This window comes from Trichomycterus rosablanca, chromosome 15 (genome assembly GCF_030014385.1).
Source record: "Trichomycterus rosablanca isolate fTriRos1 chromosome 15, fTriRos1.hap1, whole genome shotgun sequence".
Taxonomy (NCBI): domain Eukaryota; kingdom Metazoa; phylum Chordata; class Actinopteri; order Siluriformes; family Trichomycteridae; genus Trichomycterus; species Trichomycterus rosablanca.
In genome coordinates this window covers 21,777,899-21,793,444 of record NC_086002.1, presented here as the reverse complement: position 1 = coordinate 21,793,444, position 15,546 = coordinate 21,777,899, and the positions used below count along the sequence as shown (strand labels likewise).

Here is a 15,546-nt window from a genome sequence, read left to right as displayed (position 1 = left end):
ATGTACAGCCATACTGTAGATTACACTACAATCAGTTAATACGATCTCTGTGTAAAATACAGACTGTGTACACCGTGCAACACCAACGCCACTAAATCCTCCTAACAATTTTTTATATTACATAAAAATACATAAAATTATACATACATAAAAGAAATGAGTAATTATGATTATTTACACTAAAATGTCTCTATTTACCCTGTGTTGAGTACCTAGAATGGTATTTTATTATTGATATATTATTCTGAATAATAATTACTGATTATTAATCTTTTTTTTTTTTTTTTTGCATTAGTAGCGTAATATTTTAACCACTGCTGCAATTTACAGCTCCCTCTTATTTACCGTCATGTTTGTGTTGTTACTCTACTACTCATAACGACTATATTACTCTTACTAACTCAATGCTTTATAGAACCCCATAAACATTATTAATCATGTGTTATAAGACACCACCTGTCAATCTTTAATCAGCTGTACTTATGTAACCTTGTTTATAATTGTTGTAAGAACATGTAAAGTACATCTCTACACACTCAAAAACACATTAACCAGGTTTTCCTAATATTTGTAACTGATGAATTATAACTAAATTATAACTAAATTATAACACGCGCACACAATGGAATAATAAAAATACATAAAAAAAAGTTATGAAAAGTGCCCATTTCAGTGGAAGCATGTAAGTGGCTCTTAAAAGAGCCTTTGTGGATAACTGGATGGAGTGGGTTCGTTTAAGCACGCTCTCCGCGAATACGGCGGGCCAGCTGGATGTCCTTAGGCATGATGGTCACCCTCTTGGCATGGATGGCGCACAGGTTGGTGTCCTCGAACAGACCGACCAGGTAAGCCTCACTGGCCTCCTGCAGAGCCATGACGGCAGAACTCTGGAAGCGCAGATCGGTCTTAAAGTCCTGAGCGATCTCTCTAACCAGGCGCTGGAAGGGCAGCTTGCGGATGAGCAGCTCAGTGGACTTCTGATAACGGCGGATTTCACGCAGAGCCACGGTACCTGGCCTGTAACGGTGAGGTTTCTTCACACCGCCAGTAGCCGGTGCGCTCTTGCGGGCAGCCTTAGTGGCGAGCTGCTTCCTCGGCGCTTTACCACCGGTGGATTTACGAGCGGTCTGCTTGGTTCTTGCCATCGCGTCTGGAACTCTGCACTTCACCAACTGTAAAACAGAATATGTTAACCCGCTCAACACGCTCCTTATAAGTACCAGAGCCGCTCTGCGCTCATTGGGCGTCTTGATGATGCACTTTTCTCATTGGACGAAGGTGCTTACGTCAAATATCGCTTACTGGTCGGCGTTCTGCCGCTGCCTCGTTGCAGAAAACATAGTATTTCCTCCATGCTGTTGGCGGGATTTAAAATACTTTCCTTTATTTCTTTGTGCTTTTAAAACACAGCCTACAATCGCACTTAAAGTATATACCTTTTGCAAAATATATATTATTGATTATTTCGTTCATTTTGCTTATTATTATTGTTATTTTTGTTCCATGTGTATTACACAAACACGTTTGTTGCACCACTTTTAATCGTCTATACTGTTGGTTTTGCTACTGCAAGTGATCTGTAACTTCACTTGTGTATACATACAGTATATAGTGATATATGTGAAGATAGCTAGAGAAAAAATATATTGTAAATATTGATTTGTTAATTTTACCATGTGATAAATCATGTGTTTTACACCGTGTGAATCTATGAAACGATATTACATTTATTTACACATTATCTGGGGAAATTGCACTTTTTCTGTGGAAATGGGTGGCTCTTAAAAGAGCCTTTTGGTTAGAACACGAGAGCGACTTTACTTGGCCTTGGCTGCTTTCTCGGTCTTCTTGGGTAACAGAACAGCCTGGATGTTAGGCAGCACACCGCCCTGAGCGATGGTTACACCTCCAAGCAGTCTGTTGAACTCCTCGTCGTTACGCACGGCCAACTGCAGATGACGAGGGATGATACGAGACTTCTTGTTATCTCTGGCGGCGTTACCAGCCAACTCGAGGATCTCAGCGGTCAGATACTCCAGCACGGCAGCCAAGTAGACAGGAGCACCAGCGCCCACACGCTCGGCGTAATTACCCTTACGTAGCAGTCTGTGAACACGGCCCACAGGGAACTGAAGGCCGGCACGGGATGAACGAGTCTTGGCTTTAGCCCTAGTCTTACCACCGGTCTTCCTTTTTTAAATAATTTTATTTAACAAAATTCAATCACATTACAAATATATACAGATCAATACATCATCAAAATAATTACATCAGTTCAAAATGTTTATTACAAATCCAGAGTAGAATAATACAGAAAAAATATATATATTCAGAGCTTGTTCTTTTTCTTTTCCCTTTTTATACTGTATTTTTTTTTTTTTTAAGTGAAAAAAAAAAAAAAAAAAAAAAGAATAATAATAATAAATTACAATCTTAATATTGACCAAGGAAGTGGAGTTTTTTTTGTGCGCAAGTCTTCATTTTTTAGTCTTCTAAGATGGCATACAATTTGTTTAAAAACAATATCCGGGGGTATGTTGCATTGCTCGAAAATCATTTTACACCTAGTTTTCCAGATTTTTGTATTAACAATACAGACAACTAACCAATAAAGGTCATTTATTCTTTGAGAAATATTTTCGAAGATTCCAAACATAATTGTTTTTTTATTTATTTCGAAATGTAAGTTTAAAGTTTTAATTTTGTTCCAAATATCAATTGATCTACTGCAATTTATTAGTAGATGCTCGATGGTTTCATTTTGTAAACAGCCCTGTATCGGGCATAATTTTGTTGTTACAAAGCAACTCCATTTAACGATAACTCTTACTGGAAGTCTTCCAACCGTTATTAACCATATTGTATCGCGTATGTTTTCAGAGATGTTTTTAGAGGAGACATTTTTTCTTACTTTTGTCGATTCCTCTTCGGTTAGTTGACTGTATTGTATCTTTTCACCATAATAATGATTATTAATTATATTATAAATATCTTTATTGGTTTGATTTAGCCAGTCTATATTTAAATGATCATGTTTAAACATAAAATCTCCATAAAGGAGTTGGTAGTATGGTATATTTAATCTCTTTTTACCTTTTTGTTTTGACCAATATTCTTTTTTTCCAACCCAAATTGCGCCTCTATTCATGGCTTGTGTTAAATTTTTACAAAATGCTATTTTTAATTTATTACCCATATCAACAGCTCCCAAGCCCCCCTGTTTTTTTGGTTTGTATAATAGTGCTCTTTTTGTTACTTCTCTATTAGTTCCCCATATATATTTTACACATTGCTTGTTTAATCTTGTAATATATTTATCATCGGGTGGTATAACTGTAGCTAGAAATAATAATTTAGACAAGATAAAAGTTTTTATAATTTGAATTCGTGTCATATAATTGGTAGCTTTATATTTTTCTAGTTCCTCTTTTATTAATTGTTCCTTTTTATCCCAATTTAGTTCTCTAGTTTTACTATTAGTTATATATATACCTAAAATTTTTATTTTATCTTTCAGATTTAGATTGATATGGGGTTGAATATCATCATCTCCTATCCAAACTCCTTCGGTTTTGTTTTCATTTAGTCTGGCTCCCGAAACTAACTCGTATGTTTTAAAATGTTCTTTTAAAATATCAAGCTCTTGTTGATCTTTTATTATTACGGTGATATCATCTGCATATGCTGAAATTTTAACTAAGTTATTGGGATCTAGTTGAATACCTTTGATTTTTTTATTATTTTTAATTAATTTTAAAAGTGGACTAATTGCCAAAATGTATAGGGCAGAACTCAGGGGGCAACCTTGTTTTACTCCTCTATGACAGCTAAAATTATGAGTTAAAACACCATTAACATTTATTTGTACTTCCGACTTTGCATAAAGCAGCTTTATCATTTGGATGAAATTTTCTGGAAAGCCATAGTTTTCTAATACATGCCAGAGATATTCTCTTGAGACGTAGTCAAAAGCTTTTTTTTGATCTAATGCTACTATGAAATAATTTTTATTTTTTTCATTTGTTAGTATATCTCTTATAGTGCTTAGGTTATCCCACATGAATCGCCCTTTTATAGCGCACGTTTGTTCTTGTTCTACAATTTTATTTAAAAATTCGTTCATTCTATTAATTAAAATTTTTGCTAATATTTTATAATCTACATTAGTTACACTGATTTGTCTCCAATTATCTAAATTGTATTGATCACCCTTTTTGAATATTAAATTTATTATGGTATGATAAAAGGAATCATGCATTTTTCTTGATTGCAAACCTTCATTATATACTTTCTCCAAAAGATCTATCAAGTCATTACAAAATATTTGATAGAATTCAGCAGGGAGGCCATCTGACCCTGGTGTTTTCTCTTTATTTAGTTGTCTTATGGCTAATTCTATTTCTTCCTTTGTAAATGGTTTTTCTAAGTGTTCTAAATTTTCTATATTATTTTTAGGAAAAAGTTTCAAAAATTTTATAATTTGAGCTTCATCAATATGTTCTTTTTTATATGCAGTTTCACATTTTTCCTGTATTAAATTACGTATTTCATTATTGGTTTTTATAATTTTGCCATCTTGATTTCGAATACCCGTTATATATTTCTTTTCTTTTCTTTCTTTAAAGTGTTTTATTACAGTATTTACATTTCCCATGTAGCTGGAGTCAAAACCAGCTTGTATTTGAGTACTTAGAAAAATGTCATTATTTATTTTTGCGATTTCCAATTTTACCTCTTTTAATTTATTTTCTTCTTCATAATTTCGATTTGATATAGTTTGCAAACTTACGTAGTCAAGGGTTAACTGCTTATAATATTCGTTTCTGCGAAAGTTAAATTATTTACATTTACGCTTAAAAAAGGTTCTTATTTGACTTTTTAAAACACTCCATAGTTCTATATTTGACTTAGTTAAAACATTTAATTGCTTAATTCGATTAATTTCTTCCTTCACTTCTATTATTAAATTTGGGTTTTTTAGGCATGATGTATTTAATTTCCAATATCCTTTATTCTCATATTTCCCTATATTTATTTTAACGTTCACTGCTAAATGGTCAGAGTCTACTAAATATTCTGTTGTATAGTTAATAATTTGTATATTTTTTGATGTGTATATTCTATCAATTCGTGTGTTAACTATCTTATCAAAACGTGTAAAACCCATTCGATTTGGATGTAATTGTTTAAAGACATCATTTAGTTCGGATGATTCACAGATCTTTTTTAATAGATTTCCCTCCCTACTTATTGGAGTATCCTTAAACGGAATTCTATCTTTTAAATCAGTAATTGTATTGAAGTCCCCACATAAGATTACGGGAAACCCAATATTTAATAATTCTGACATTTTGTGAAAAATTCTTATTTTACCGGCGCGATCTGACGGCGTGTATATGAGAAGAAGAGGAGTCTTGAAGGATGAACGAGTCTTGGCCTTAGCTCTAGCCTTACCACCGGTCTTCCTTTTTAAATATGATCTTTATTAAGACATGATTTTCAGAACAAAGTTATTATCATTACATTACAATCCGAACCAGATAAAGAACACAGCAATAACACATACAAAACATAAAATCTATTACATACAAATTTTTACAACTTAAGTATCGACCATGGAAATTTTTTCTTAGCTTTAAGATCTTCAGTTCGCAACCGTCTTAAGTGACAAACAATCTGTTTAAAAACAATGTCAGCACTTATATTAATTTGGTCTATAATTATTTTGCATCTTGTTTTCCAAATCTTTGTATTCACCACACAAATAATTAGCCAGTAAAATTCTTCAATATTTGTATGTACATTATCAAAAATACCATACATTATTGTTCTCATATTTATATCAAAATCCAAATTTAATGTTTTTACTTTATTCCAAATGTTGGTGGTTCTTGTACAGTTCAACAAAAGATGTTCAATTGTTTCTTCTTCCAGACAACCATGTATAGGACATTTAGTGGTGGTGACATAGCAACTCCATTTCACAATTGTTCTAACAGGTAGTCTATAATTTATTATTAGCCACATTGTGTCTCTTATATTTTCAGAAATATTTTTAGAGAGTATGTTCTTTATTATTATCTTACTTTCATTTAAATCTGTCTGTCTATACTGTAAGGTTTCTCCATGATAAAATGTATTAATTAATGTATAAATTTCTTTATTTGATAAGTTAATCCAGTCAATATTTAAGTTTGTATGCTTAAATGTGAAATCACCATAAATAAGTTTATAATAAAATACATCTTTTCTTTTCTTTCCTTTTTGTTTCAACCATTCAGATTCCTTTAGTATCCACTTGGCCTTCCTTTCCATTGCTTGTGCTATGTTTTTACAAAATGCAATTTTTAATTTAATGCCTAAGTCGATTGCTCCTAACCCTCCTTGTAACTTTGGTTTAAACAGAAGGGTTCGTTTTGTTACCTCCCTATTTGTATTCCATATAAATTTAATACACAATTTGTTCAGGCGATTAATACATTTTTCATCTGGTGGAAAAACAGTAGCAAGAAATAATAATTTAGATAAAATAAAGGTTTTAATAATATGTATGCGAGTTTTATAGTTAGAGCCTTTGAATTTGTCCAGTTCATGTTTCACTGACTCTTCTTTCTTTTCCCAGTTTAGTTCACGTGCTCTATCTTTAGATACATATATACCCAGTACTTTTATTTCTTCTTTTATATTAACTTCTAGATAGGGTTGTGTATTTCCTCCTATCCAAATACCTTCTGTTTTCATTTGGTTAAGTTTTGCACCTGCTATTATTTCATATTCATTAAAATAGTCTTTTAATATATTGTATTCGAATTGATTTTTAATAAAAACTGTTATATCATCAGCGTAAGCTGAGATTTTAATTATGTTGTTCTTAGAAAGTTTTATACCTTGTATTCTTGGGTCATTCTTGATTTTATTTAGAAGAGGGCTAATAGCTAGTACATAAAGGGCTGCACTTAAGGGGCCCGTCCACTCATTTTGATGATCAGATCCGTTCGTCGAACAAAACTGAAGTAAACTGGGAGACAGCTCGAAACGGTATGATATAGGCAAACTGCCTCTCTCCTATTGACTTAGAGCGAAGGCACAGCTGAGCCAATCATAAACGCGCCGTCATGTCTCAGGGAAACACATACACGCCCCCTCACATACTGCCCCGCCCCTCCTCCTCCCCTCTCTTCTCCTCCGTTCTCCCTCCCGTGTAATGTATGATACAGAAAAGATTCTCTTAAGCATCAATTACATTATATTATGTCACAATAACATTTACACTAACAATTACACTATGTAAGGTGCTCATATACGTAAATTCACATACATATACACATTTATACGGACAGTTTTATGAGTATGTGTGACAAAATCATTATTACACATAAAACAAGACCAGTTATACTTAGTGTTTTTAACTCCTTGCTTATCACTCTCCACAAAATATGTTTGTATGAATAGTTGTATGTTTGCATGAATGCTTATATGTATGAGTTTAGGAAACGCGACTCTTTATGGGAGGATATAGGTGGCTCTTAAAAGAGCCGTTTTAATAAAACAAAAGTAATAAAACAGGAACAAGTTTACTTCTTCTTGGGTGCAGCTTTTTTGGCCTTGGTCGCTTTGGGCTTAGCGGTCTTAGGTTTGGTTGCCTTGGCTTTTTTAGGACTCTTGGCTGCCTTCTTGGGGGTCGCCGGCTTCTTAGGGCTCTTGGTGGCTTTCTTAGCGGCAGCAGCGGGTTTCTTGACCTTCTTGGGGGACTTCTTAGCCGCGGTTTTCTTGGCTGTTACCTTCTTGGGCTTCTTTGCAGCGGCGGGTTTCTTTGCGACCTTTTTCACTTTAGGAGCGGCGGCTTTTTTGGCCGCGGGTTTCTTCGCCTCGGTCTGCTTCTTGTTGAGCTTGAAAGAGCCTGAGGCGCCGGTGCCCTTGGTCTGCACCAGGGTGCCCTTGGTCACCAGGCTTTTGACGGCGAGTTTGACGCGGGAGTTGTTCTTCTCCACGTCGTATCCACCTGCAGACAGAGCTTTCTTCAGGGCGGCCAGGGACACGCCGCTCCTCTCCTTGGAAGCGGAAACAGCTTTGACGATCAGCTCGCCGACGCTGGGACCCGCTTTCTTGGGTTTGGCCGCGGTCTTCTTTTTAGGAGCCTTGGCGGGGGCCGAGCTGGCCGGTGCTGGAGCTTCTTCTACCATCGTTGTTGGAGCTAAAACGGCGCTAAGAAAGAGCGAGTGAAGCGCTGTGCTCTGTTGTACAGAGACTCCTCCCTCTTACGAGAGGGGGCGGGGCTTTATATCACACATGAGAACTGTGTAGGCTCAACTCGACCAGCGCAGCGTCTGTGTGCTTCCGTGACACATGCGCACTTGTGTTTTCTCATGGCAAATAATGATTAAAATACAAGTCCTGATATAAAATACGAGGTAATAAAGTGCACGTCGGCCGAACATAAGTTCTCTCGTTCATGTAAAAGCCCGCAAAGGGAACCTAACGATGCTCTGTTTCCTTGTGTTCTGCTAAAACAGCACACCGCTCCTGATGCGTAAAGCGACGCAGCGCACATTTCACATCTTATTACACGTAAAAATATGCTGAGGAAACCCGATCTTCTTGTAGACACAGGCTGAAAAGTATAAACAAAGCCTTGGTGTTTTCCACATGCATTTATAAGCGGATGTGAGTTTCCTTTTCTACTAGAAAAATAGGCTGTTTAGTGCGAAGTAAAACACAGCTACCAAGCAGGACTAGGTCGAGTCCAGGGTGCTTAACTGTCATGTAGCTGAAAGAACAAATGTAAGAAAAAAGTAAATATAACAATTTAGAATAATAATGATAATAAGAAGAATATTTTAATACACTAACATTTATTTCAGTCATTCCTACATATTTGTGCTGTAAGATCTACAGAACATCACCGTATCAGCTTTAAGTTCACATATACTGACACATTTCTAAAACAACACATGGCTCCAACATTCACATTCTACTGATGTTTCTAACACTCAGAAAACAGATTCAAGTCTATTTTAGTTATTTATCTGATACATCTCTTTTATAAAGATGCACTTTTTAATGTTTAACTCAGAAATGTCTTTAACACAGCTAACACCGACACATAAAATGTCTTATTTCACTTATTTGGCTTTTATTGATACACAGCTAAGATCACTTTCACTTTAACCAAGATGTGTCTGACTTTGAAATATGTTTATGAAACGTTATGCTTTAGCAGAATATGACTTATAACGTCCCATTTCTCACAATATAGTGAAATATACAAACACATTTTTAACACAGATGTCACTTATAAAGACTTTATAAGTCAGTATTGTTCAGCACAAAATAATCTGAAAACTTATTCAATCAATTTTTATTTATTTATTTGTTTAATGTATTCATTGTTTATTTAGTTAATCACTCATTCATGACCCTAACACCAAATTTAACATAACATTAATGGCTCTAGCAGTCCAGGTGAGACATATCCACCTATTTTACTTAAATTTTTTACTCTCTCTCTCACACACACACACCTGCAAAAGCTAGCAACAAACACAAGCGTTGTCCATTTATATAGTACACATTCCTAAACACAATTTTACCTTAATGTTTTATTCACACTACACCTCCTCCTACACCGCTGCAGGTGTTTTAGATGTAGTTTTTTTTTTTTATCCTAACATGTCTCTAATGCTACTTTCACAAGCACTGAAAGGTTTCTAAAGCTATTTGTTTGTTTTATTTCAATTTCACTACAATTTTACTGGTTTGACCTAATATGAATTTTTTATCACACACTGCTCTATTCTCCCACTCTGTCTTATATCCTAGTATGGGTTATTTTTTGGCTACATTTTCATGTCTCTAATTGCTGTTTGTCTCACCTAATTGTACAATATTAAAAAATGCGACAAATATGGCGATTATAGTACATTGTAATAGGGTTTAGGGTTGCATAGAAGCCCTGTTGAATTTCTTTTTTTAACATGTTTAAAACTGCAAAATTATTAAAATTAAACTTTAGTTACAAAAAAAAAACATCAAATCGATTTTGGATCGATTTACTGAGCAAAAACTACAGTGGCCAAGAAGTGCAAAACAAATTAACAACAAAAACAAATTTACAAGAGCTGAAACACTTTTACCAATGCCGAAACAAATTTACAAACGGCTGATCTGATGGAAAGGGTAAGTACAATACACAGGAAGTGCTCATTGCTTACCTGCTGCCAATCAAACTGTTTTGCAGGGATGAAGTGAACGGAGTTTGTGATGGTAACACTAAACAATAGTGATGTGCAGATGAAGCCTCATTAAAGCTTTTGAAGTTTTTCCTGATTGTGCTGAAAATACCTGAGTGGGGGAGGAGGGGGGTGGTTAGGGTTGCACCTATAAAAAATATAACGTGTCTTACACCGTTATGAGAACATTATCAAAATGTTTTATTTAGGGTGTTTAACATATATTATTTTCATTCTTTATAATAATAAGTCAGAACCATATTTTAGGCAAAACAACACACTCAGCCCACTGTGCTACTCATACAGCGGTGTATTAAACAGGTTGTTATGCTGATAAACCTACTCACACACACCGTTACTAAGAATTAAAGCAAATACTACTTAATATAATAACCAAACGCTTTCTAATTTCCACGGTAGCAGCAGTATCTTTCTGTTTCATACAAAGCTCGTCCTGTATCAGTTCAATACGGAACGTGGCGTTTAGTCTCCAAATAAAGATCGATTCTGTATTTTACGAGGCGGTTGGTAATCCTACACTCTAAAAAGAAATGTGTTAAAAACGACACACACTGTGTGGAATTTTAACACATGTGAGGAGTGTGCTCAGGGACGGCACATACTATATGTTGATTTAAACACAGTAAATGTATCATCCTGTTTTTGCACACCCACCGTGTTAGGATAATTAACAAACACAATGTGTTGTTCTTACACAATGTGTGTTGATTATGTGTAATCAAAAAAATGGGTAAGATAAAGACTAAAACAAATGTAGCCATTTTATTTTACTGTATAATATTACAAATGTTTAAATAACATTCTTTTTTGTGTTTTTTGTAAAACAATATTACAAACAGTTTAACAGTAAAGGTACAAAATATATCTTCCTTGAACTTCTTTCCATTCTTAAAGATGGTTGCAAAAACTCGTAAAACGTCTGTTTCTCTGTCCTAAAAGAAAGACAAAAATATCATTACAAGGTTCTGTGTTTCTCTCTCAGAGAGTCTTGTGTAATCACAATACAAAATATTAACTGAATTAGACATTTACAACATTTAATATTTTGAATAACATTCTGATTAGTCAACCAACCAAATGAGTAATCAGAACACAACTGATATTCCTCCAAATTTGTCATGTCTCTAATTATTCACATAGGCTGTTTAGCAAATTATTAAACAAGTCACCTGAAAACTACAGTTACAGAATACAAGCTAAAATGTTTCCTTTACCAGAATAAAGTAAATCGGATGATACATTTTGGAAGAGTTGTGCTTTACCCTAAATATATCCACCACTACCAGCTTTAATGCTAATAACAATAAGCAATGTTGCTAACAATTCGATTTAAAGAACCGATTCTTCCGAAACGATTCTGCACTTCCGAACCGACTGCATTAGGACCACTAATGAATCAATCGATTCAGTTTTTCGATTCGTTTAAATGGATGATTTAAAAGAACCGATTCAGTAAAACGAACTGAGCTAAACTAAGCTAAAAATGTTAAAATGATTAAAATTCGCTTCTCATAATGAGATTTAACTTAAATAATGTTACTCAATCACTGTAACCACAAAGTCCCAATAGATCAGTTAAGTAAATTACCTTGAGAAAACTAAAACACACAGGGTTGCTATGGTAACCTTATCCACAATCATTCTGTTGTGGCGCCATTTTGACCAAACTAAAAGTCCGATTTACGGTTAGCCAGTTAGCTAACGATAAATAATACCAATAAAAAGAAAGACTAGTCAGGAACGGAACATTTATTACTAGTTAACGGAACATTTATTACTGAATAGGAACAGAAAAGCAAACTTAGGTTTATATTAATGTAATTCAGTGCCTCCTTTTTTACTTAACTAAGTCAATTGTGAGTCTATTGTAAGTTAAAACAGGTCACAGGGTTAAAACCTACTTTTTATAGCTTTGCTTGACTTCATAAAACACACAACAAAACACTGATAAACATTAACTAAATAATAATTAATAAAACATACTCAATACTAGACTATTCTGAAACCCCACTGCTTTTTCATCTTACCAATAAGGATGAGTCCTGCTCCTTTCCTTGCATGGTCCAAAAAGAGGAAATCAACCATGAAACACAGATATACTTGATAGGAGAAATGTGACTGGTTAACGCATATTTTTATTTATTAATTTATTTTTAATCTTCCATGGGAAAAAAAAATCTATGTTTCTAGTCAGAAATGCCATTATTTTATCCAAATTAAAATAAAAAAATGAATAAATATATATTTTTAAACAATGTATTCTCTCACAGTTCTACACATAAATGTGTAGACTAACTATTGGAGTTACTTTACGTGTCTGTGTAAAAAGTGGCCAAAAATGACACAAAACATGTTACAGATCGCAGGACACAGTAGTTGTGTAGAAAAAATGACACATTACTTATTAGAGTGTAGTTTTACTGTTTCTTATATAGTCAGTGAGATAAAAGCACCAAAGCTTTGAATCAGTCCTGCACATTCCTGCTGGTTTAATATAAGCTCCAATACACTGAGTCCAGTGTTACAAAAGTGAAACAAGCTTCAAAGCCTCTGTATCAAATGTTCCGTCCCTAATAAACAATGTTCTGTCCATTTTGTGTTAATTATTATATCCAGTTGACCCGCTTTTGTTTTTCTTGTGGGAATTCCTTAGATGTTTAGAGAAGCGGACAGTAGATAGAGATGAACAGGCCACGTCTAAATGTCTGCACAAACAATCTAAGGACTTCAAGACTACAAGAAAAACAAAAGCAGGTGAACTGGATAAAATTATTTCCACAAACTCCGTTCACTTTACCCCCGAGAAACAGTTTGATTGGCAGCAGGTAAGCAACAAGCACTTCCTGTGTATTGTACCTACCATTTTCTTCAGATCGGCCGTTTGTAAATGTGTCTCGGCATTGGTAAAAGTGTTTCAGCTCTTGTAAATTTGTTTTTGGTTTTTTTGTAATTTTATTTTCTAAAATGTTAATTTGTTTTGCACTTCTCAGCCACCGTACAAGGTACTAAACTTATCAAAATACAATGTTTTTCCTGCCTCTCTCTCTACTGTTACCAGGAGAAAACAAAAAACAAACAACAAAAAAAGGGCTTTACCCCCTACTCTGCTTTTAAGTTTGATTAAAATATTACATAACTAAGTTAAACTTTTAACTACCAGAGAAGATACACAACATGACAAAAAAAACGTTGGTGGTTTGTCTGGTTGGTGGAGCAGGAGGGGAAGAGATGACTCCTGCTCAGCCAAAACAAAGTACATGCTCGGAGTTTCTCAGGAATGGAGTTCCAGAGTTTGGGATCAGATATACTAAAAGCCCTGTCACATAGAAAAAAGCCTGAAAGGGGGGACAACAAGTACGTTTTAATCTGATGACCGAAGTGAACCGAGTAGGTGAGTATGGATGAAGTAAATCAGTGAGATATGTAAGTGCTTGGCCATGCAAGGCTTTAAAAACCAACAAAAGAACCTAATATTGAATGTGGTATTGGATGGGTAGCCAGTGGAGCTGTTTAAGTGTAGGAGTTATGTGATCACGTGATCTTGTATGTGTTAGGACCCTCGCGGCTGAATTTTGTACATTCTGTAGCCTCTTTAGCCCGGAGACAGGGAGCCCATAAAGAACAGCATTACAATAGTCCATTACAATAGTTTCAGTTGAAGAGAATGAAATAAAGAAGCGCAGTCTAGAGATGTTCTTAAGGTGAAAATATCCAGTTTTAGCAACATTTTTTATGTGAAATTTAAAAGAAAGAGTGGAGTCTAGAATGACAGCAAGATTGTGGACCTGAGACAGGGAAGAATTAGTCAAATCTGGGAATTTTAACATATCATATTACTTTTTACAATTCTCCAAAAGTGCCACCAGAGGGAAGCAACACAATTTTTTTTTTTTTTACCACGGTCAAAAGAAATCTGGTGGTCACAAATAAACATTAGGCCAAAATTACAGTGGTCTGTCTACCTGCATATGCTCATAACATAGCCGTAAAGCTGTATTTAATTAACCAGAGCTTTCATATACATATATGATTTAAGTATACACTCTATCTTTATCCTGACATTCTTTTCTTTGTTCTTTATTTCTGGCGGTCTCCTGCTGTTTTTAACTGGAAGCCTCGCCCTCAGTCACTCCACCCTATCGCTCATTGGTTGCAGTGTAGAACAGGCTGCAACCAATCAGAAGCCACTTGTACTGCAAAAAGACAGAAAGAGAGAACAACCAAACACAAATACATAAAAACAGAAAACGTGTCCCTCAGGCACGTAACAATATCATATCAGTATTTTTTTATTTTTCAATTCTCCAAAAGTGCCACAAGAGGGCGACATTACAAGATTTTTTTTACCAGCTAGGTCACATGATCTCATTTTACCATAATATTATATAATAAAAAATAATATTAGTTTTTATAACAAATATCCAAAACTGATACAAGAGGGTGACATTTCAATTTTTTTTTGACTGACCACAAATAATCACAAGGCTAAAATTACAGTGGTCTGTCTACCTGCATGTGCTCATAACATTACCTTGTAGCTGTATTTACTTAACCAGTGCTTTAGAAGTATTCACTCTATCTTTGTCTTGACATTCTTTTCTTTCTTTTTTTTATTTGTGGCGGTCGTCTGCTGCTTTTTTACTAAAAGTCCCACCCCCTGTCACTCCATCATAGCTCTCATTGAATGCAGTGGAGAAAACGCTGCAACCAATCAGCAGCCACTTGTACTGCAAAAATACAGAAAGACAGAAAGAGAGAACAACCAAACACAAATACTGTACATGAAAACAGACAAAAAAAAACACTGTGTCCTTCAGGCACGTAACAATATCATCTCACAATTTGTTTTTTACAGTTCTCCAAAAGTGCCACAACAGGGCGACATTAAAATGTTGTTTTTTTTTACCCGTTCGGTCACATGAACTTATTTTACCATATCATGTTAATTTTTTTTTACAGTTTTCCAAAACTGCCACATGTCACGAGGGGGTCTAGGGACAAGACAATAGGGGTGGACACAAACGCAGAGATGTAAAAACTAACAAAGGATATTTATTAATAACAAAAGACAAGACCAACAAAGCAGGGCTAAACAAAACTAAACACAGCTAACTAAACACAAACTAAGCACACGGCTAGTAACACAAACTAAGTACACGGCTAGTAACATAAGCTAAACACACGGCTAGTAACACAGAGACCAACACAGAGACCAACACAGAGACCAACACAGAGACCAACACAGAGACCAACACAGAGACCAACACAGAGACCAACACAGAGACCAACACAGAGA

General features: G+C 34.9%; 3 protein-coding genes across 3 annotated transcripts; all 3 read right to left on the bottom strand.

The window, feature by feature from the left end:
• Positions 1 to 712: 712 nt before the first annotated feature.
• LOC134328918 (histone H3) lies at positions 713 to 1,145 on the bottom strand. The gene has a single exon (XM_063010159.1). The coding sequence runs from the start codon at positions 1,143 to 1,145 to the stop codon at positions 735 to 737; it is 411 nt and encodes a 136-aa protein (XP_062866229.1). The 3' UTR covers positions 713 to 734.
• Positions 1,146 to 1,817: 672 nt separating this feature from the next.
• Positions 1,818 to 6,315, bottom strand: LOC134328376 (histone H2A-like). Its single transcript, XM_063009478.1, has 2 exons — positions 6,275 to 6,315; positions 1,818 to 2,190 (listed from the first exon to the last, which is right to left on the bottom strand). Exons 1-2 carry the CDS (start codon positions 6,313 to 6,315, stop codon positions 1,818 to 1,820), a joined length of 414 nt encoding a protein of 137 aa, XP_062865548.1.
• Positions 6,316 to 7,543: 1,228 nt separating this feature from the next.
• On the bottom strand, positions 7,544 to 8,183 carry LOC134328872 (histone H1-like). Its single transcript, XM_063010104.1, has one exon. It carries the CDS (start codon positions 8,181 to 8,183, stop codon positions 7,575 to 7,577), a length of 609 nt encoding a protein of 202 aa, XP_062866174.1. The 3' UTR covers positions 7,544 to 7,574.
• Between the last annotated feature and the right edge of the window lie 7,363 nt (positions 8,184 to 15,546).